The 22695-nt window shown below is 51.1% G+C and overlaps 2 protein-coding genes across 7 annotated transcripts in view; one reads left to right on the top strand and one right to left on the bottom strand.

Moving 5' to 3' along the window:
• PC (pyruvate carboxylase) overlaps positions 1-9009 on the bottom strand; it is a 99420-nt gene extending 90411 nt beyond the window's left edge. For 2 of the 6 annotated variants that reach the window (XM_082628259.1, XM_082628256.1), the window contains exons 1-2: positions 8931-9009; positions 4153-4191 (exon numbers count right to left, since the gene is read on the bottom strand). The gene's annotated coding sequence lies outside the window, so the exon portion shown is untranslated. Of the gene's footprint in view, positions 1-4152; positions 4192-7564; positions 7654-8408; positions 8549-8930 lie in introns of those variants that run through there. The other 4 variants (XM_082628257.1, XM_082628261.1, XM_082628258.1 and 1 more) reach the window with 4 other exon arrangements.
• A 9989-nt stretch (positions 9010-18998) lies between these two features.
• On the top strand, positions 18999-19927 carry LOC309807366 (uncharacterized protein C11orf86 homolog; the record flags this gene model as incomplete). Its single annotated transcript, XM_082626855.1, has 2 exons — positions 18999-19268; positions 19832-19927. 2 exons carry the CDS (start codon positions 18999-19001, stop codon positions 19925-19927), a joined length of 366 nt encoding a protein of 121 aa, XP_082482981.1.
• Positions 19928-22695: the final 2768 nt, after the last annotated feature.

The following is a 22695-nucleotide window of genomic DNA, read 5'->3' as shown; positions in this document are numbered from 1 at the left end:
TATATCTCATAGGGCAGTTAGGAAGAGGTTTTCATCCCTCTAAACAATTTTTTGAAGAATACGGGTAAAAGAACTCTGATACTTAAACACTCTGTACTTGATCTTAAGCCCCAAATAGTGTTTTAAATGCCACACTTCTCTAAATTTTTTTAAAAATCTGATTATTTACAAAGACACAGCAACATTTATTAAACACGCAATTTTATAATTCCAGCATCCAGAAAAAAAATTGGAAGAACATTCGAAAATAACCAAAATGAGGTATTATACATTTTGTTTTACCTTTCTCGAGTAAAAGTATCTTGGCTCTTGCTCTGTGGTAATAGTTTTACAGCAACAGTTTGATCAGGGTACACGGGCTATGTTTAAAGCTGCACTGCATGACACTGAATGGACTGCATATGTAGCAATCCTTTTCTGATGTACATTTGGTGGTTTCCCATTTTTTTTTTTGCTATAAAAATGCTGATCCAGGGCTTCTCTGGTGGCACAGTGATTGAGAGTCCACCTGCCGATGCAGGGGACACGGGTTCATGCCCCGGTCCGGGAGGATCCCACATGCCGCGGAGCAACAAAGCCCATGCGCCACAACTACTGAGCCCAGGCGCCACAACTACTGAGGCCCCTGTGCCTAGAGCCTGTGCTCTGCAACAAGAGAAGCCACTGCAATGAGGAGCCCGCGCACTGCAACAAAGAGCAGCCACCGCTCACCACAATTAGAGAAAGCCTGCGCACAGCAACGAAGACTCAACGCAGCTAAAAATAAATAAATAAAATAAAATAAATAAAACATTTTAAAAAAAGAAAAAAAAAGATGAAGTTTTAAAAAACTAATAAAAAATAAAATAAAATCAGTATTGGCAGATGACAAATAAGCACACAAAAAGATGCTCAACATCATTAGCTACCAGGGAAATTCAAATTGAAACCACCCTGAGATGCCACTATATACCTTTCAGAATGGCTAAAATGAAAAAGACTGACTGTCTCCAGTGTTGGCAAGGTTGTGGAGGGACCAGAACCCTCATCCGCTGCTGGTGGGAATGTAAAATGGTATAACCACTTTGGAAAATGGTCGGGCAGTTTAAGTTAAACATATACCTACCATATGATCCAGCCACTCTGCTCCTACACATTTGCCAAGATAAAAGGAGATATATGTCCATACAACGACTTGTACAGAGGTTCACAGCAGCTTTATTTAGAATCACCAAAAACTGGAAACAATTAAAATGACCAACAGGTGAAGAAAGAAACAAATTGTGGAATATCCACTAATGGAATATTACTCAACAATAAAAAGAACTATTCACACATTGCAGCACAGACAAACCTCAAAATAATTATGCTGAGTGAATGAAGCCAGACAAAAAAGGAGTACATACTATATGATTCCACTTATGTAAAATTCCAGAAAATGCAAATTAATCTATAGTAACAGAAAGCAGTTCAGTGGTTACTTGGAGATGGTAAAGGCAGAGAGGGGTGGGAGGCAGGGATTACCAAGGGGCACAAGGACACTTTTGGATAATCACTATCTTAATTGTGGTCATGGTTTCACAAGTGCATGCATATTTCAAAATATAAATTGTACACTTTAAATATGTGCAATTTATTATGTCAAAAATGCCTCAGTAAAGCTGTGTGAAAAAATAAGATAAAACAGTATAGGAATGTTTAAGAAAATTTAAGAGTCAGTTTAATTTATTAGTTAAACAGGAATATTTAAGTATTAAAGACTTGGTAATCAGACAATTGCAAGTATTATTAAAGGAAGTTGAATGTAACTCATAAACTCAATTTAAAATTTTCAAATGAGTTAAGATTGCAAATGGATCAAGTATTAACCCAAAGACCGCTTAAAGTGATTATTAAAATTTTCTAGAATCATAAGTAGAACAGAAGGATTTGTAGGCTACACTTAAAAGCTAAATGTAAAAGACTGGCCCTTAAAGGAAGAATGAGATTTTTGAGTTTGTAACTTGAACAAACTGAAAATCAATTTTTACAATCAAAGTAACTTCTGAATAATCTTTGCATTACACAAAAACCCGGGGGCGGGAGGATGATTAAAAAATCTCACTCAAGCATGCTACTCACCAGTCACCCAAAACTCACCAAGTCACTTGGTCTCACCGAACTTCAGTTTCCTCATTCATGAGAGGAATGTTTTCCAGAATAATCCACTTATTATAAATGATTTAATATTAATCAATTTCATATTGATAAACAGCACATTAGTAAAAGCCCTCAGAAAAGCATACAGCAATGGACAAATAGCAAAGATCATGAGCATGGTATCATTCTATAGTAACTGCAGCCTTTCCCAGACCCTGGGCTGACCAGAGACAGACATGCGAAAGGTGACACACGTATCCTCAGAGACTAAGCATGACTCAGCACAGCCAGATCATGGAATCTTCCCGAGGCCTCAGTCAGAGAGGAGCTGCCACATGTGGAGTCTGGCCCACAGCTGGTGGAAATGTACCTAGAGCTGCCTTGGATATCCCAGCACCACCGCCAAACGCCCCCCGCCCCATAGGCAAATCAGGATAAGGAGGTGAGGAACAGCAGCAGTGAGGGGGTGTTGAGATGACCCAGGGTTATGCCTTCTGGAATAATACTTAAAAAAAAAAAGAAGCCCACATCTACCTCCCTCCAGGATCACCAAGGCGACCAAAAGGAGGAGGACGGGGAAGGCGGGAACCTTCAATGGCAGAGTCTTAGCTACAGTAACTAAGCAAAGCTCCATGGACTCAGGAGGGAAGTAGGGACTGAAAAGCCAAACAAGCTTTAACGAAGTAGATGACCCGGCAGAAGAAGGCCCTTCCTGGCGACTAATTTTCCCTTCCTACTGATGGATTTGGGGAAGGCATGCAAGAAAAGATGACACTCTGCAAAAAAAAAAAAAAGGAGGGGTGTCAGAATCTTGGATTCTGCTAATTAGCCTTCTCTGGGCCCCAATTTCTCAGCTCCGTAAGCTGAGAAATTGGGACTGTCACCGAACTGCCCCTCTTCTCACAGGGATGCCAGTAAGAGCAACAACAACTCTATCAGCTAAGATGGTAGGCCGAGAGCAAGCAGAGGGAACAGTGGGAAGTTTGTGGAGGGTGGAGTCCATCAAAGGTCCGGAGGCATTTCCACTCATACCACCTGCCTTTACACTCCGCCCACTTTTCCAAGCAAACTCCATCTCAGAGTGGAAAACGGCCATTCCTGGCCCAAGACCTAGGACACGTGAGGACTGTGGAAAAATCTCAGGATGGAGAACAGCTTATGGGTTCTGAAGGATCATCTGAAAAAAGTCCCCAGACAAAGGAATCTCCACACTGAGCACTGAACCTAAGCTCTGGGCAAAGCTGTCCTTGAGCCACTATGTTCCCAGGGCACCTGGCTGTGAAACAGGGGGTAGCGGCTGGCCTGCCTCTGGATGAAGGGAAGAGCATATCAGTGTCTGAAATGCAGGCGGGATGCTACACAGAGCCAGGACCGTGCCCGGCTAGGGCCCTCTCACAGACCAGCAGGTGGACCCCGGACCCGAGGGCCTTGGAATTTAGGCTGTGGAGATGCACCAGGATCAATGCAATCAGTGGAGTTTCCTGTGTGAGGGGAAACCTTAAGAGCACGAGGTTATACAGGGCCGTGCTGCCACACAGAGCACAATGTAGGGGGAAGAAGGGGCAAGTCCACCTTCACCCCCTCGTCGTTGTCTGGACACATGTGTCAAGTGCTTTTACAGCCAGCTGACAGAGCCACCTCCTGTGCCCAGCTGCCTGCTCTCCACACGGACTCAAGGGCTCTTCTCAGAGGCTGCCCAGCCCTACAGATGCTTCCTTCCCGTGGTCCTGAGGAGCCTCGCCACTCTCCCCCACCACCAGGCGTCCCAAACCACACCCTTCCAGAAGTCGGGCCTCCTGCTGAGGCTGGCCAGCAGCCAACTGAGGCCAGCAGGGAGCCAGACATCACTTTCCTGTGAAAACCAAGAAAACCAAGAGAGTCGGGAACAGACAAAGACTGCATATATTTTCCAAAAATCAGAGCCTGGCCTTTTTTATTTATTGAGCTTGATCACTGACGTGCCAGGACTGCTAACATCTACAGCTGCTGCTCCCACAGGCATCCCACTGACCTGGATCCAGGCACAGGACTTACCCTCAAGTGTATTGTCTGCTCTCAGGAGGAAGGGGTTATCTAAATAAAAGAAAAAGAAAGTGTTACCCTCGTTTCTCTCCCAGCACTCCCCAGAGAAGCCAGGCATAGCAGGAACACAGACTTAGAACCCAGAGAAGAACTGCTGCTTTGCTTCCCCTGATCTCAGGGGTATCTGGGGGGCCACCAGGACAGCACGGGGCTGAGAGCACCCCAGCTCTGTTGTCCATCTGCCTGGGCTCTATTCTTGCTGCTTTGCCACCCACTCCCAGAACCACTCAAAGCTTGTTTCCTCATCTGTGAAATGGGAGTAACAACACCACCCAGGTAGGAGGGTTCCCAAGGAGGTACACACTCAAAGCACCGGCACCGTGCCTGGTATAGAGGACACGCTCAGACGTTGGCCGACGTGCCTAATAAGCAGCATTTAAGTAAAACCTTTCTCTGGCACCCACTACACAAGAACAAGTTCTAGAAACTTTTCTTGTTTGATCTGAACTGCCTGGTCCTCCTGCCCACTGCCATCCAACCTCAGGCCAATTTTCGAGCCACCTCCAATCCTTCAGGAGCTAACTTGCCTCCGGATTCTCTGAGCCTGGTTCCTGTCTCACTCTGCAACTGGACACAAATGAAGAAGCTGATGTGTTTCCTATTTCGCCAGCTATGTCCTCAGATCCCTTCCTGCAGAGACCACCACCCCACACACAAAGAGCACACCCTGTGTTTGGACCCATGGGAGCCCAGCTGGTGGTGCGTGACCACTTTCTGGAGTTTACAGACCGCTTGTTTTTGAAAGGCCACACCTGTCCGTTAGTTTTAGCCACTGGTCAGTAAAGAGCAAAATGGAGACACAGGCCAGCAAACCATCCAATGAACTAAAACCATGTTCCAAGAAAACGAGTTGCCTTGGTGGATTATGTCAAGGCTGAAAATGAATGTTTGGGGCATTCAATTCAATAAAATACGTCTTGAGCACATACCCTGCATAGGGCACCATTGTTGGGGGTTAGCCAATAGAGGTAAGAACAGGATAGTACGTGAGAGGGACCCAAGCGTGTACGCTGAGCCCGACAGCTTGGGGAGGACCCCAGCCGTGCCCTTTCCTAGCTGTGTGACTCTGGGGGAGTTATTTCACTCACAGTTCCTCAACTGTAAACTAGGAGCTGACTGTACTTCTGTTGTAGGGTTGTTGTGATAATCAAATAATACATAAAAGGGGCTTAGCAAGGTCCCTGCCACCACACAGTAAGAGCTCAAAAAGGGATGACTTTTATTATTAATAACAACCCATCATTATTTATCATTATTATTAAAAGAGAGAACCCACGTCCAGCTGAATAGATTCAGCATGGCTTAAGGCAGGAAAGCCTGAAGAGTAATTTCGACAGGACAAGAGAAGAGGAAAAGTCCTGCAGAGTCAAGATCGTCAGGAACAAGATCAGAAGAAGGACACAAAGAAGTGAGTTTCGGGGCAACAGCCAGCAGTCTCAGATGAGGCTGAGGCAGAAGAGGGTAGCTGTGGGGTCAAAGAGAAGAAAAAGCCCAACAGGCGGGAGCCCATCTTTTCATTCAGTAAGGAAGAGGAAACGGTTTCCTCCTTTCGTCATTGTCCCATCTTCCACTGTCAGGCCCTACTCCTTTGACAGTTTGGCAAAGTATCCACAGCTGAGACAAGAGGCAGCTAAGACACGGAGGGAAGGGAAGAGATGGTCAGGCGGGCCCAGGTGAGGCTTCAGAGAGAGCAGGCAAATGCCCCACTTCTGTGAACGATGTGCCTGGAAGAGAAACTTGCCCCCAAACAGGCACGCCTTCTGGATGGGGGGAGGGGGGCCCTGTTCAGAGGAGAGTAAGATGCCACCGGGAGGGAGCCAGACAGAAGGCCCACACTAGTCCTCACGGGAAATGTTTGCGGGCCTGAGGTCTCCAGCGCACACGGGAAAGTGCAAGGGAGAGATCTGGACAGTCTGGGGCCTGCCCAGGCCTTCCGCCCAGATCCTCTGACATATGACAATCATCCCTGCAGCCCCTGCACGTGCTGTGACTCGGAATGAGACCTGGATCTGCTGTCCTGCTGTGCCCCAGTGCCCCACGCCTCTGCAAACAGTGTCAGGACAGGGACCTAGCACAGCACCCAGGGCGCTGGAAGTGAGACAAAGGGAAAACAAGGCAGAGGATTAAAAAAAAAAAAAAAAAGACAAGCCACCTGTACTGGCACCTCAAAGGCAGGAGGGATCCACCGGGGTTCCAACATCAAGGCAAACCCCTCTGAGGGATGAGCTTGGAGGTGAGAACTGGCACGGAGAGAGCCAGTCAAGCTGGGACAGGCTTCAGTAGAGAAAGATAAAGAGATAAGGCGCAGAGGGGACTTTGGGGTAAACTGTGGAAATTCTGATCAATTCAACCAATAGATTCTGTGCAGCTATAGTGAACAAAGCCCTTTTCTGCAGGGCAGAGCAGCCACTAAGAAACTTCTCACAAGGACACGTGCTCATAGGTTGCTTACTAGAAGACAAACAGAACAGACTGTAGCTCAGACCCACTGCTGCTGGGCCCTCAGAGCCCAACCAAGCACCCCGGCGCCTCTGGACCCAATCTCACTTCTGACTCACCCGCACCTTAGCAAGTGCCCTCACCTTACAACACCCCCTGCAGAGGCCTCTGCGAGGTGACCGACCAAACTTCTCACACTCAACTGGGAAGTGTTATCTCCTCCACGTGCTCCCTCCACCTTCCTCAGCCTTCCTCTGCCAGGGTCCAGTTACTTAAAACTCACCTGTACTTCACCATAAAACCGTGGCTGCTCAAATCCAATCAATCACTGCTTCTTCAATGCTGGGCCCCGTGGACTCAAGAGGCTCACAACTCAGGCTTCCCTGGTGGCGCAGTGGTTAAGAATCCGCCTGCTAATGTAGGGCACACAGGTTCGAGCCCTGGTCCGGGAAGATCCCACATGCCACGGAGCAGCTAAGTCTGTGTGGCACGACTATTGAGCCTGCGCTCTAGAGCCTGTGAGCCGCAACTACTGAGGCCTGTGCACCTAGAGCCTGTGCTCTGCAACAAGAGAAGCCACCGCCATGAGAAGCCCGCGCACCACAACGAAGAGTCGCCCACGCTCACCGCAACTAGAGGAAGCCCACAGGCAGCAACGAAGACCCAACGCAGCCAAAAATAAAATAAATAAATTTATAGGAAAAAAAAAAAAGGAGGCTCACAACTCGCCTCCTCCACCAAGCCTTCCCTAATCCACGCCCATCCAGCCCCCAGCCAGTCCAGTTCTCCTGTCCCTGGCCTTGGTGTGAGTTTTGCCCTGATTTGCCAGCCTCTACGGAACTTCCTCTTCCACGTCCTCCTCTGGCCATACGTCGCCCACACCAGCTCTCTACAAACATCTGCAGCATGCTGACTTTCTGCTTACGCTCTGTTTCTTTTTCTCTCCCCCAACCAGTTTGTTGGCAGTTCTGGGGCACCTCGTCTCCCACGTCTTCGCGCAGCACCCAGTCTAGGGCTCTGAACATGACAGGTGTGCAAAGAATGTGATGAAGAGTTCAAGGGTTTAGATGAAGAACAGGCAAGCAGAAAAGCTGTAGCTGCAAGGGCATCGAAATGCTGAGCACATCCACTCCAGTATTTGCATCACAGGCAGGGGAAGGGTTCGGGGGTGGGGAGGCCAAGGCTGCTGGTAGCAGTGGGTAAGGGAGCAACGGGAAGGCAAAGAGTTCTTGGTAAAGACTGGGGAGGCTCTGGTTATGATCTGGCAAATAGCGGCACCTCTCTGAGCCTCAGTTTTCTCAGCTACAGAATGGGGATCCCTGGCTTCCTCTTTATCACAAAATGAATTTTAATCAGATTTTTAAAAATTTCAAAGCTCCCAGGGACCTAGGGACCTGACCTAGCCCCGGCACTTGTGAAATGAGGAAAGGGATCCCCAGAGGTGAAACAACTCACTCCAAGTACACAAAACAAGATGTGCTGGGAGGAACCTGTATGGCAGGTCCTCAAAGCCAGGGCTTCAGGCTGCGTGCCCAGGAGGGCATTTCCCGGAGGGCCAGCTGCTACTCACTGCACTTTGTAAACTGCTAAAAGCTGTAGAAATAACGGGCTGAGCCCAGCCCCACCTCCTCCTAATCATTGCTTCTGGGCGTCCCAAGCTTCCTCTTCTGAAACTAAGTGGAATTATAAGAATGCCCCCCAGGGTTACCAGGAGGATCCTACGGGAAGCAGAGTGCAGGCACTCGTAACACGGAAAACCCTCGCCTTACACGCCACGGCTTTCTTCAGAGCTGAGCAACTTCCAGTATGGTGGGGGACACTTGGGCTCCGGATTCTGACAGACTTGGGTTCGAGCCCTCAGGGACCTCGCGCGAGGCATTTGAGGGCTCCGTGCCCTCAGCTTCTCCATCTGCAAAATGGGCCCGAGAGCAGGAATAAAGCCTCCGGCGGCCCCCAGGGCGCCGAGTGGACGAGGCCGGGCTGCGCCAACGCGGGAAGGATGCTCGCTGGGCGGCGGGCCCGGAGAACTGAGGCTAGGGGTCCCCAGGGTGGGGGTGGGGGGCGGGCTCGCGCAAACAGTCCCTCGCGGGAGGGGGAGGGGAGGGGAGGGGCGGCGCGCGGCGCGGCGCGCACCGCCCGCTGCCGTCTCCTCCAGCCGTCACTCGTGGAGCTGGCGCCGCCTTGGCGCGCGCAACCCTTACATAAGCGTCCCCCGCCGCAGCGCCGGCGCACGCCCACCCGCTCCGACCCGCTGCGGGAAGAGGAAAATGCACAGCGCCGCCGGCACTCACCTCCTCGCTGCTGCCGCAAGTCGCCGCCACCGCCTCTACCGCCGCTGCCTCCACTGACAGGGAACAGCTGCGGTCTCCGCGCAACCGAACTTGCTGCGGTCCCAGTCCCGCCTTGCAGACTTCTTATTGGCTCAGACAGCCCAACCCCTCCTGTTACTGGACACCGTCCTCTGTCACTCACCGTTCCTCTGCCCGGGACTCCTCCCTACGCCCGCCTGCCCGTCACGTTTAAGCCTTGGCGCCCCACACCAGCCCCGCCCCTCCCGTCCCCGGCAGGCCCCTGGATTGGTGACGAGGCTGGGGGAGCCCGCCCCTGGCTCACCACCACCTACTCCCTTGTCTCCAGAGCCCCACGTGGGCCTCAAGGCCCCAGCCGCGGCCCGCAATAGGCGGAAGTGGCCGGGCTCTGACAGGCTGTGATTGGCTGTTGGCGGGGGTGGGGACGTGCGATTCATTCACCTGGGTAGCACGTGTCTCTCAAAACCCCAAGCACAACAGATAGCCCTCGGGCTCAGGGATCCGGGTGGGCTCAGGGATCCGGGTGGGCTCAGGTGCACGCTAGTGGGTGGAGAAGAGGTCGGAGGATAATGGGTTTGCGAAGGGCAGGAGGAAGGAAATGGCGCTTGTGCCAGGCGGGTTTACGTGATTGTCTTTTAGCAGCTGTGGGGGTGATGGTGACGGGCAGGAGTCTCGGTGTGACCCTGGACAAGCAACCTCACCTCTCTGAGCCTCAGTTTCCTAATCTGTAAATTGAGGCCACTCAGGACCTAGAGGGTTTAGAAGGCTTGGTTGAACGGAAAGCTTCAAAAATTGGGCTCTGTGCCAACCAGGAGATGCAGTAGTGACCAAAATAAACCAAAATTTCTGCCTCCCAGTGAGAGAAGAAAGACGATAAAATAAAATATAAGGTACATCAGATGATAATCAAGGCATGGAGAAAAAATAACCTGCTTCTAGACAGTTGGGAGAATCAAGGACTATGAGAACATCTTTTAAACTAAAATTTGATGATTGAGTGTGGAGAGATATTACAACTCCATTCTCTTCTCTGTGTTGTGTCCATTTTGTTGGTCCTTTGGGCAAATTTCTTTGTCCTTCCACATATCTGGCGGAACTCCAACCTGGGTCAGTCCAACACAGCTATTTTAGTACCAGAACAAGGATTAAAATTCCAGTTTTCGGGCTTCCCTGGTGGCGCAGTGGTGAGAGTCCGCCGCCGATGCCCGGTCCGGGAAAATCCCACATGCCGCGGAGCGGCTGGGCCTGTGGGCCATGGTCGCTGAGCCTGCATGTCTGGAGCCTGTGCTCTGCAACGGGAGAGGCCACAGCAGTGAGAGGCCCACGTACCGCAAAAAAAAAAAAAAAAATCCAGTTTTCCAGATTCAGGTATTCATTCAATTAACAAGCATCCCTTGAGCACCTACTATGGGCCTGGTGCTATGCCGGAGACGCACGTGAAAAAAAACAGACTCTGCCATCACATCATAGAGCTCACCTGACCACAGTTCTTGCCCTGAACAGGTCTCAGTAATAATGATCTTAAGGGAACAAACACTGTTATCAGGCAAGAGAAGTAACAATAGCAAAGACAATAAATCAGTTGTAAACTTCCAGTTCTGTTTCAATGATAAAGATTGGCCTGAAGCACTTTCTTGAGCTATTTTGTGGAACTTAACATCTTCCCCCACCAAGGTGCTCAACCACCAGGTCCACTGGAACCTAACTGTTAACCTTTGCCCCAATTCTATGCTGTGTTCTCCTCCGCTCAAGCCCCTTCATGAACATGCATATACCTTTAGCTTAAAACTTCCCCAATTTTGCTGTTTGGGGAGACACTGCTTTGGAAGAAATCCCCGGTGTTCTCCTTACTTGCTGCAAGTAATAAATCCTTCCTTCTCCTGATCTCTGGCTTGGTTATATCTTTTGGCTCAACACCCACCAAGAGGTGAACCCAGTTTTCGGGGAACATCAGCTCAGTCCTGGCTGGTCCCTGTGAAATCCTGAGTCTGGAGCAGAGGGCAGGTGGCTCCACGCAGGTTCAGGTGAATCCCATGTCAACACCACCAGGTGGAGGTCTGAACAAAGAAACTAATTGAGAACTAAAAGATGGACTGCTGTGAACAAAAGTAGTACGCATTTTGGACAATTAGCTCAGGCACGTAAATTGGTTGAAGTTTGACTAGGAAACAAGACATCTCTCCATCCAGGCTCTGTCCTACCTCCAGGCTGAGTCCTCCAGGAGGACAAAGCTGGGAGGAGTATTCCACCCCAGACAGAGAAAACTGCCCAAGAAAAAGCTGCGATGAGGAGTCCAGTGTGGCTAGAAAAGGCATTTCTCAGCGTGGGCTTCTGTAATACTAGTGACAGGATCTCCTTGGGACAAGGTACTGATTGGAAACACAGATTCTTGAGCCCCACTCCTCCCCCATGGTTCTTATACATATTAACCACCAACTCAGAGGTCTTAGAATCATCAGCAGAATACCATTTAAGTCTGTCTCTGGCGAATGGAATCCCCTGCATTGCATTACATTGCATTGCTAGTTTTAGAACCTCTCCAAATGGTTCTAATGTGGGTCAGCGTTGAGACCCACTGAGGTGCCTAGAGAAGTTATTACCCAGACTTCCCTGATAAGAGGAATCCCTTGGGGCTCTTTAAAAACAAAATGGATTCCAGGACCTCAGGCCCCTGTGGATTCTGATTCATGGGGTGGGGCCCAGGAATCTTTCTATTTAATTTATTTTTTTTAAAACAGGCCCCAACTTGTGAAATTGACTCTTGAGGCCCCGGAAGGTTGGGGAACTTGGCTGAGTTTCTGCGAGATGCAAGGGAAGGGGAAGTGGGACAGACAGGCTGAGACCAGCCTGTGGAGGGCCAGCCAGAAGAGGCATAGGCTGGGCAGCAGGGCTCTGTCGGGAGGGAGTGGTCCAGGGGCAGCTGCAGAGCAGCTCAGGGCTCCTGTTAGGCTGGGAGTACTTCTTCTTTATTGCTTCTTAGTAACTGTCACTTTTTGGAAAGTTCGTGGTTTTTGTCTGTTTATCTTCTATACTCCTGTCCCTTCCCCACACTTGAACATCACCTCTACAAAAGTTGAGTTTGGGGCCTCCCTGGTGGCGCAGTGGTTGAGAGTCCGCCTGCCGATGCAGGGGATACGGGTTCGTGCCCCGGTCTGGGAGGATCCCATATGCCGCGGAGCAGCTGGGCCCGTGAGCCATGGCCGCTGGGCCTGCGCATCCGGAGCCTGTGCTCCGCAACGGGAGAGGCCACAACAGTGAGAGGCCCGCATACCGCAAAAAGAAAAAAAAAAAGTTGAGTTTGGCACATGGTAGATGCTTAACATATAGTTGGCAAATGAAGGAATGGGAGTCATCAGCCCACACTTAGTGGTCGAAGCTATGGAGTGGATGGGACTGCCCCAGAAGCTGAGCGGAGTCCGATAGAGAGAGGAGTCTGCAGGGTACCACATTTAAGGGGAAGGGGAAAGTTAAAGAGAAGCAGGCACGATCGATCTGATAGGGAGGAGTGAATTCGGAGGAGGGAGGTGTCAACTGGTCCAGGAAGGAAAATGGGGTGGTGGGGACAAATGTGATCCCTTCACTCTGCAGCCCCTTCAGCAGCACTCAATAGACATACGGTGAAAATGAGGTATTTTCCCCATCCCCAAGCTGCTCCCAGACCAGTGAGGGTACACAGACCTCAAAGCACTCCACTTCAAAACAGTGTGGTGAAGTGCTAGAGATAATGGCCAGAGTGCTATGGGAGTCCAAGGAGGGGTCCCTTTCCCCATGAGAGGGGGCTTGGAGGGCTTCCTGGAGGAGGGAAAGTCGATAGATAGATACATACATACATACATGCATAAATCAAGAGTTAATCAGGTGAATATATTGGTAAAAAAGGATCCCATACATGGCCCAAGCAAAGCTGGGGGAGGGCATCATGGGGTCAAGGCATGGAGAGGGACAGTGAGGACAGCTTGCTAGTAAGTTCAGGAAGTGCAGCCTGAGAGGGAGCTGTGGGGAAGGCCAAGAGCAGTTGGCACTGAGAAGGCTTGGGTAAGCAGAAGCATCTGAGTGGATGGGGACTCCCAGACAAAGCCATGAACCCTCAAACTGTAGCAGTCACTATAAACCCAGAAACAGCCCACCACTCTTGTGTTTACAATCTGGAAGGCCAGGTTTGCCCTGAGGATCTCACAAGGACAACCTAGATTTCCCAGAACCCCTGTCCTGAGATGACCAAGAAAAATCACTTTTTTTTAAAATTAACAAAATTCTGGCAGTTCGCGCTGAGCCGCAGATAGCCTAACTGATGATGAGACCTCAGGATAAACCCTTATTGATGGAAACACAAGGCAGGGCACTAGGCTGTGATGAACGCACCCACTCACTGACTGACGAATGGCCACGAGAGCCCTTCTCCACAGGCTAGAGGTTGTGTCTCCATTCTAAGCAACAGGGGACCCTCACAGTGTGTGATGGGGTGGGGGTGGTTCAGGAGTAGCTCTTCTGCTCTTTTTGATATGTTTCCCTCCCCCCCACATCCTTGAGGGGTCCAGGCCACTCCAGCCAGGCTTTTGGGGTGACTCCTCCATACACAAGCCCATCCCATCATGGCATCTCTACAAGTCGGTCAGACCTTCCACTTGCCAAGCTGGGCGTCAGTCTAGCAGATCACAGTCTCAGCACTTCCCCAGGTCCATATCAAGGCCTCTGCCCACAGGTTGAGGCAGAGGAGGGTAAGATCCTCCTCCCAGCTCTGAGCCATAGCTCCTCTGGACCTCCCCACATCCCTGGGCAGGTATGCTGTACCCATTTTTCAGGTGTGGACACTGAGGCTCAGAGATCACATAGCTAGTCAGGGGCAGAGCTGGAACTGGACCTCCAGTCCGCTGACCCCCCAGGCCGTGTTCTTTCTGCTCCACTGGCCACCTTGTTGTGAAAGAGAAGACAAGAATGTTTAGAATTCAGATTTCAAAGGAAGAGCTTTGGTTTGACATTTGAGTCCTAAGATCACAGTCCTCAGAGGTGGAAGGGCCTTGAGCAATTGTTTCCAAGATTTCCCACAAGAGACAGATCTCCTGGGATGTGATTGTACAGACAGCTTTTCAGGGCCCTGCCAGACCTGTATATGCAAGGGGTTTTGATTGTGCCCAGTGACTGGTGTTTTTTTAACAAAGGAAACCTCAGGGCACCCTGGCTAGACCCGCTTAGGCCCATTTTACAGATGAGGTAATAGGCTCAGACAGGAGAAGGGGCAGACCCTCCACTGATAGTCATCAGGTCCTTCATATTTGAAAACAATGCAAGAGCATCTGCATGGCCAGTTCTGGGACCCTGCAATTACTGATACACGCTTTGTCTAAACTGAGAACAATCCTCCGCCGAGTCCTCAGAGTGCTTTCAGGACCGAATACAGGAAGCCCTAAACACAACGCCTGGCACAGCCTGAGTGCTCAGAATTTGGGAGCTCTTATAATCAATAGCATTATTACTATTTATTGTTCCCTTTGTTTGATAACTTGACCAAAATCTCTTGCTGAACCTGATAGCCTGGCATTCTAGCTTCCTTTGGGAAATGAAAACCAAAACAATGGATCATTGTTCTGGAGTAAAAGAACTAGTTCCCCCAAAATGTACTGTATTATAAGAGCTGCTCAGGCAAAGAGATAAATTATTAGTTGAAACACACACACATGAGCCCCTTGCCTCATGGATGGTGGGCATCATATTTTCAAGGAAAACTCTAGTGGCATTAACCTTAGGCTAATGGTTCTGCCTGATCATCGTGTAGGATGCATGAAGAGCGGGGTGAGGAGTGGGGGCTGGGGGGTGGAACACTCATTTGCTGAGGACTCTGTTTGCTGGCCTGACTCTGTGGGGCTGCATTCAAGGCCCACTACTGACTGTGTCTCCTTGGGCAAGTTGCTTCACCTCTCTGAGCTTCTGTTATTTCATCTGAAAAATGGGGCTAAGCTCCTGAGAGTGTGAGGGTGAAATGCAATCACAGAGGTAAAGCTCCTGGAGTGGAGGGCACACCCCATTCCCCTTGTCTCCCAAGCTCAGATTCCTCTTCCAGGTCTGGAAGGAAGAGCAGGCTCCAGTCTGCCTTTCCAGATTTTTCTCCCACCCAAGGGCAACCCGTTGTGTTCCCAGGCTTTGGTCACCCACAGGATCCTACCTCTATCTCTACTGCAACTGTCCTCCCTGCCCTCAATGCTGGGCTCCAACACCACCTCCTCCAGGGAGCCTGCCCAGATGCTAACCACCTCCAAGACAGATGGGGGTCTCCCGTTCTCTTCTGTGCACACTCAGTACTTGGTGTCGTTTTAAGGTGCCTTGCTTGATGTACATGAGAATCCTTCCTTTTCTGGGGGTGGAGATTCTATCCTGCTCCCCTTGGCCTCACTTCTAGCCTAGACATAATCAAAACAAGAGCTTGCCCACAGTGTGTAGGTGTGGATTAATTTCATTGGCTCACTAATAAAAAGTAACATCTGGGGCTTCCCTGGTGGAGCAGTGGTTTAGAATCTGCCTGCCAATGTAGGGCACACAGGTTCGAGCCCTGGTCCGGGAAGATCCCACATGCTGCGGAGCAACTAAGCCCGTGTGCCACAAGTACTAAGCAGCCACTGCAGTGAGAAGCCCGTGCACTGCAACAAAGAGTAGCCCCCGCTCGCCACAACTAGAGAAAGCCTGCACACAGCAACGGAGACCCAATGCAGCCATATATAAATAAATGAATGAATGAATAAATAAATAAATAAATAAATAAATAAATGGAACACCTGGGCAGCCTGCCCCAGTTTGCAGCCTTCTGTACATCTAAGCCTCACAACAACCTTAAATGGTACCAGGCATTTAAGTCTCAGATCACCTTAGGAAATAAACATTGTGTGTTTCATTAATTTTAAGACGTACTTTTTCCCCCCACACTTCAAGCTCTGAAATGGGGCTGCATCTTCCAATGAATGGGCAGTGGATATTCTTTCTTACTGGTGTATAAAATAATGCTATCTTTCTATCGATGTCATCTTAGATTTGATGAAATAAAATATTATCCCCACTTTATAGCTGAGTAACTGTAGGCACGTGAGGTTAAGCTGCTCACTCAAAGCACGTAAGTGTCCCATAAATGTGCAAGGCTTTCGGCTCGGGCAGTCTGATGGGGTTGGGACCCAGGCCTCATGGGTAAGCTGCCTCCATGATGACCCGCAAAGATCCCGCCTCTTGGTGCTCATGCCATTGTCCTCTCCCTTGGGTGCCGACTGGACCTGGTGACTCGCCTTGGAGGAACAGTGATGGCAAAAGTGATGGGAGGTCACTTCTGAGGTTAAGTTCCCCAAAGACTCTGGCTTCTGCCCGCTTGCCATCTCTCACACTCTTTTGCCGGCTCCAGCTGAAGCCAGCCCCCATGATGTGAGTTGCCCTTGGGAACAGCCAACAATCAACAAGAAACTGAGACCCTCACTGCAACAACCTGTGAGGAATCAGGTCCTGCCAACAACCTTGGAAGCAGATCCACCCCCAGTCAAACCTGGAAGTGACTAACAGCCTCCTGATTGAAGCCTGCAAGGGACCCTGAGCCAGAGGCCCCCGTTAAGCTGTGCCTGGATCCCAGACCCACAGAAACTGTGAGGTTATACATGAGAGCTGCTTTAAGCCACTAAGTTTTGGGGTATTCTGTTACACAGCAATAGACACATAATGGTCTCCAATATTTAAGCCCAAGCATTTACTATGTCATGTCCTGGGGACAGAGATGAAAGAGATGTTGTCCTAGCCATCAAGGGACACCGGTGTGCTGGGGAAAGGCATCCTGGAGTGACTGCTGCTACTGTGTGTATTGGACGGGCTGGACAGGGGACTGCCTCCCTACCCCAGGCTGAGGGGTTGGGCAGGCTTCCAGGGGAGCTGTCACCCAGCAGGGTCTGGAAAGGTAAGAACCACACCACCACCACCACCCCACCCCCCCGGTGACAAAGGCAGGGAGGCAGTGGGGAGGGAAGGAAAAGAACACATATTTTCTCCTGGTCCTCCACGGATTTACGGATTTGGGAAATTGTTGTAAGATTACACGCTTGGCAAGAGGGTAGTCGGCAGCTACAGGCGTGACACAAGAGTGAGTGATTCACCCTGACACATCTCAGAGGCCCGTGAGTCATCAGCAAGCTCTTCCCAGCTCAGACTTGGATGAGAGTGAGGATTTGAGTTAACTGTGCTGGAGTGAAGGCGCTAAAGACTGTGTAATGGTTTCGTTGCTTTTTAACCAAGGTCAGGGTTGGCACATGGGTCAGGCATTAAACGTGTGGTCAGGGTTGGAATAATGGTCATAGTCCACCTCTGGGACAGGCTGGGACAGAGGGTCAGGGGCCCTTTTCTCCATTCTCCTCTTCACACTGGCCCTGCCTTGGCTCCTCTGGCTGGGAGGTGAGCCTGACAGATATTAGGAGATCCTGAACCCAAGGAAGGCCTAGAAATTCTGAGAGAGGAAAAAAAACAAGACCAGGCGCAGAGGAGTCTGGGGTGAGCCAAGAGTTGCAGCCAGCACTTCCCTGACCCCAGACAGGGCACCCCGTGTGGCACAGAGGAAGCAGGACACCCAGCTTCCAGTCCCGCCTCTGCCACCAACACCAGGACAGGAGAGCAGAGTGGTTGAAACACGGGCTCTAAAACCAGTCTGACCAGGGCGGGAGGCCCAGCTCTGCCGCTTACTGGGCATGCTTAATCTCTCTGAGCTTCAGTTTGCCCCATCTACAAAATGGGGATCTATAAAATGAGGATAATGATGCACACCTCATAGGACTATCATGAGGTTTAAATGAAATATAGGGAGGACTTAGCTCCAGAACAAGTGAAAAAAAAAAAAAAAAAAAAAAGCTCAAAAAATAGTCGTTAAAACAAAAAGGAGTGTGGCCCAGATGTTTGAGCTCCCTTTAAACTCTCAAATTCTAGGATTCTGAGGATCGGCTGGCCCAGCCCAAGTACTTTTCTCTTTCCCCTGACTTGGGAGAAAGAGCTGCTGCTGGTAGTCTTGCCTTTAGAGGCATCCACATTCATGATTTCATTTGATGTTCACAACAACCCATTTTACAGATGAGAAGACTGACCAAGAGGAGAAAGGATTTGCCTCAAATACTGAATGCCACCAACTTACTTTTACTGAGCACTTGCTGCATGCCAAGCCCTTTTCTGGGCATAGCATCATCACATTTAATCCTCATGACAACACGTGAGTTATCTGTCTCTGTTATAGACAAGGAAACCAAGGGAGAAGGCGCCCAACATCACGTAGCTGCAGGGAATGGAACCGAGGTTTACCCAGGAGCAGCTGGTCCTCAGAGCCTGAGTGCTTAACCCTATTCTGTGCTGGAAAATTAGGGGCAGAGCTAGGCCTGGAAAAAACCCAAGTCTCCTAACTTCCAGCCTAGAACTATCCTGTTTCTTTTTTCTTTCTTTCTTTTTTTTAAATTTCCAATTGTAGCAAAAAATATATACAGAAACATAAAATGTACCATCTTAGCCATTTTTACATGTACAATTCAGTAGCATTATATACGTTCACATTGTTGTACAACCAACCTCCAGAAGTTTCTCACCTTGCAAAGCTGAAACTCTATAGCCATTAAGCAACTTGCCATTCCCCCCAGGCCCTGGCAACCACCGTGCTCCTTTCTGTCTCTGTGAATTTGACCGTTCTAGGTTGGAGCTGTCCTGTTTCTTAAAAGCCTGTCTCTGTTTTGCTGTTGAGCCATCTGTTCTGTCAACAAAATGAGTCTGGACGGCCAGGACTACAGTAGTTCAGGGGAGAGCAAGATCTTTGGGGTGGAGTGGTCAGGGAAGGCTGCCTGGAGGAGGAAGTGGAGGGCAGGCCACCGAGGTCAAGCATCCCTGAGTCACCCACAACACCGCCTCTCCACCCGCCCTTCGGTTTACGACGGCCACCTCAGCAGCACCAACCTTTGTCCCCAAGTGAGCTCCTGTCAGGTGGGTGGAGGCACCAGGCCATCTCAGAAGGCCAGGGGCTCACCAAGGGGCTGGAGCAGTCCCGCGCCTGCAGCATCCAGAACCATGGGGACAGGGCTACGCAGCCAGTCCTTGCGAGGACCACGGCCCTCCTACAGCAAGCTCCAGGAGCCCTGGGGGAGGCCCCTGGCAGGCCGACTGCGCCGGGCGCTGAGCCTCAGACAGGGGCGTGAGAAGTCCAGGTCCTCAGATGGAGGCCCAGAAAGGCTGGACGCCCCTGGGCAGGAGCAACTGCCAGGGAGCCTGGGGGACACAGAGCAGCTGATCCAAGGCCAGCAAGAAGGCAGCCAGCAGTGGCTGAGGCAGTATCAACAGGTTTGGCTGAGGGTTGGTGGATGGAGGAGTGCGAGAGGGGAGGGGGAGGTCCCCAGGAGCGGGACTCAGGGCAACAAAGGCTCAGAGGCAGAAATGTATGGGGCTGTAGATCAAAAAGATAATAGAGCTGTCTGGGGAAGGGGCTGGAGAGAGAGATATCCAAGAACTGTATTTCAGGGGGGCCTGAAGGCCTTTGGGGTTTATCCCATAGGCACTGGGGAGTCAGGGAAGGTTTTAGAGCAGGTGGGTGATATGGTCAGAGCTGTTCCGAGATGATCAATCTGTCAGCGCGCTAGATGGGTGGATTTTGCTGGAGGCAAGAGATCAGCCAGTACAACTTCCCAAGAGTTACATCTTGTGCTCCCCTCTCCCCTGGAAAAGGGGGTGACCGGGCCCCCCTGGGTGGGAGCTGCCGGCTTCCTCTAGGAGGAAGGGTGGCTAGTGAGCCGTGCTTCTGTCTCTGGGGTCTACCACCACCTCGTGGCTGTAGGTGGAACAGCACCTGAAGCCCACCACCCAGTCCAGAGACCTGGGCCCTGATCTCGCCCCCTCCTGTCTTGCAGAAGATAAGAAGGTGGGAGAGCTTTGTCACCAGCTTCCCCAGCGTGACCTTGAGCCAGTCGGCCTCCCCACAGCCCTCGCTGGGCACCACCAGCTAAGGATGCTAGCAGCGGTGGGGGTCCTCGCTGCACCTGGATGAGATGGCACGACCTACCTCTTCGTGGCCCTCTGGACTGTGAATGGAGTGACCTCCTCTGCGTGGACTGCTTCCCTTCCTTACGTGGCCCGTTGAGGCCTCTGTCACCAGGACAGAGCTCAGTGAAGCCAGACCCGTGGCTGAGAGCCTCTGGCACATCCCCTGGTCCCAGGGCCCCAGGCACCCTTCTTGCCGGCTGCTAATGGTGGGCGGGGCACGGGCCTCCCTCCCAGAGGGTGAGCCCGTCCCCAGGGCAAGGACTACGTCTTGTCGTGTATTGCATGTATTGTCGCTGTCCTTACAGTCTCCCCATGAAGGAAACAGAGGAAGACTTCCCTCCCTGTGCGAACGAGAGGAAAACTGAGGCCCAGAGGCAGGAAGGGATTATTCTCTTTGGCATCTCTGGCCCCACCCCTACCCAATGCCCAACACTGCATTGAACACAGGAATAAAAGGTGCTGAACTGAAGTAAATGATTTTCCTACTGACTAACTCGCCCCCAGTCCTCTCCCAACCCCCTGGGGGCAGGCGGGGTCCAGAGCTTCCCAGATCATGGGGCAGAAGCACCAGGGGCAGGTCCCCAGGAGGCTGGGCCTCTCCTGCCTCGTCTCTGATTCCCCCTGTGCTGACCTCAAGCCAGCGTCAGAGGGCCTGGATCTCACCAGCTCCTTGCCTTTGTGCTCACCCCCATGAGGCAGGACTTACCCAGAGGATCAGAGAGGGCAAGGGGCCCACCCAGGGCCACACAGAGGGGAGGGTGTGACCCCAAAGAGCCTGCGCTCTTTGAGAGACACTGGCACCTCGTTTGGGGTCCCTGGGGCTCTCCCAGATCAAGCAGACCCAAGGTCAAAGGTAAAGGAGCAGCTGTAAGCATCCTGGTGGAGGTCTGTTCTGGGGTGGTAGGGGGACCTGAGGGCCCAATAGACAAAGGGGAGGTTCCCTATTTCCCCAGAGCCCAGGGCCCTGGCAGAGCCATTCAGGAATAGGAGGGGTCCTGGGAAAATTTTGTCCCAGACAGTCACCGGGATGAGACCAGGACAAGACTGGGACGTCCAGCTTGGCACCTAGACTGTGGGAGATCCCTGGAAGCTTCCAACCCAATTAGTCACAAAGTTTAGATGCCCCCTGCTCAGCCCCCTCTGCAGTATCCCCTGCAGTAGCCCCTGGGGTGCCTCTGGGAGATGCTAGGACTCCAGGGAACATAGTTTGAGTTCATGGCTCTGACAAACCCTCTTGATGTCCAGAGGAGGAAACTGAGACCCAGGAGGGGTCATCCTCTGGGTCTCTGCCCTCCAGGCTCATCCTGGCCTCTTTTGTCCCCAGGGATTCTCCAGCCCATCTCCTTGCTGGTCTCCTTCTACTTGTCACACTCTGTGACAAGTGTGTCCAGTCACAAGCTTTTGTCATCCACGGGATGGAAAGTTCCACAGGGACCTGGCTTGCTCACCACTGGGACCCCAGTGCCTCGCTCGGGGCCTGGCACATAGTAGGTAGTTGTTGAGTGAATGAGGGACTGGCCCAGGATCATCCAGCTGGTGGCTGAGCTCCACTCGGGTGGAGCATTTCCTACCTCAGCCTCATCAGCAACCCCATCATCAGGGAGCACATTTCCGGGGCCTCTAGCAGAGACCTTTGCCAACACACACACACACACACACTCTGTTGGCTTGTTTCCAAAGACAGCAGCAACCATCCCTTCCCATGAAGCGTGCCCTTTGGCATTGTCGTTGCCACATCTCCCAACAAGAGGGGTATTCTATGTATTCTACTTTCCCTTGAATCTGGGTAAGCCCTGAAACCTGCTCTGACCAATAGAATGCAGTAGAAATAATGTTCTGGGACTTCTGAGCCTAGGCCTTAAGAGACTTTGTACCAATAGCTTGTTTCTGCCCGCCTGGAAGCTGGCTGCCATGTAAAGGAGTCCAGGTGATTCTGCTAGTGTTGGAAGGTGGCACCCAAACAGATAGGTCCGTGTTCTAATCCCCAGAACCTATGAATTTTACCTTATTTGGAAAAAAGTCTTTGCAAGGTATAATTATTAAGGCTCTTGAGATGAGAAAATCACCTTGGATTATCAGGGGGCTAAAGCCAATAACAAGTATCCTGATAAGAAGGACACAAAAAGGGAAAGACACAGAGGAGAAGGCGATGTGAAGTCAGAGCCAGAGATTGGAGGGATGCGGCCATAAGCCCAGGATGCTAAGGATTGCTGACAGCACCTAGAAGCTAGGAGAGGAAGGAAGGACCCTGCCCTGGAAGCTGCAGGGGGAGCATGGCCCTGCCAGCACCTTGAGTTCAGACTTCTGGCCTCCGGAACCATGAGAGAAAACATTTCTGTTGTTTCAAGCTACCAAGTTTCAAGAATTGTTACAGCAGCCCCAGGGCATTCAGACAGTGTGTTTGCCGCCAAGCTCGCACCAGGAGAAAGTGGGTGGAAGTGGCATGCCTGCTGCTCCAGGCCAAGGCGTGGAGCCTCCCTGCCCAACTCTCCACGCTCCCCCTCTTCCCTCACCAGCCAGCCTGATGCAGAGGGTCCAAGGGGACCCTATCCAAGGCTAGGGGATGGCAGTGGCACTGAAGCAGAGCCCCCCTGCCACCCATTTGGACTGTGATATGGGTGCAAAATAGACCTTCATTGGGTTAAGCCATTGATTTGGGGGCTACTCGTTATAGCCACAAGCCTATTGCAACTCATCTCACATCAGCATCGTGTGGAAACTCTGAGAGGGC

Source organism: Mesoplodon mirus (genome assembly GCF_964341445.2).
Source record: "Mesoplodon mirus genome assembly, chromosome: 7".
In the NCBI taxonomy this organism is placed as follows: Eukaryota; Metazoa; Chordata; class Mammalia; order Artiodactyla; family Ziphiidae; genus Mesoplodon; species Mesoplodon mirus.
Note: the sequence above shows the minus strand (reverse complement) of the source record. Positions and strands in the feature narration are given on the sequence as shown.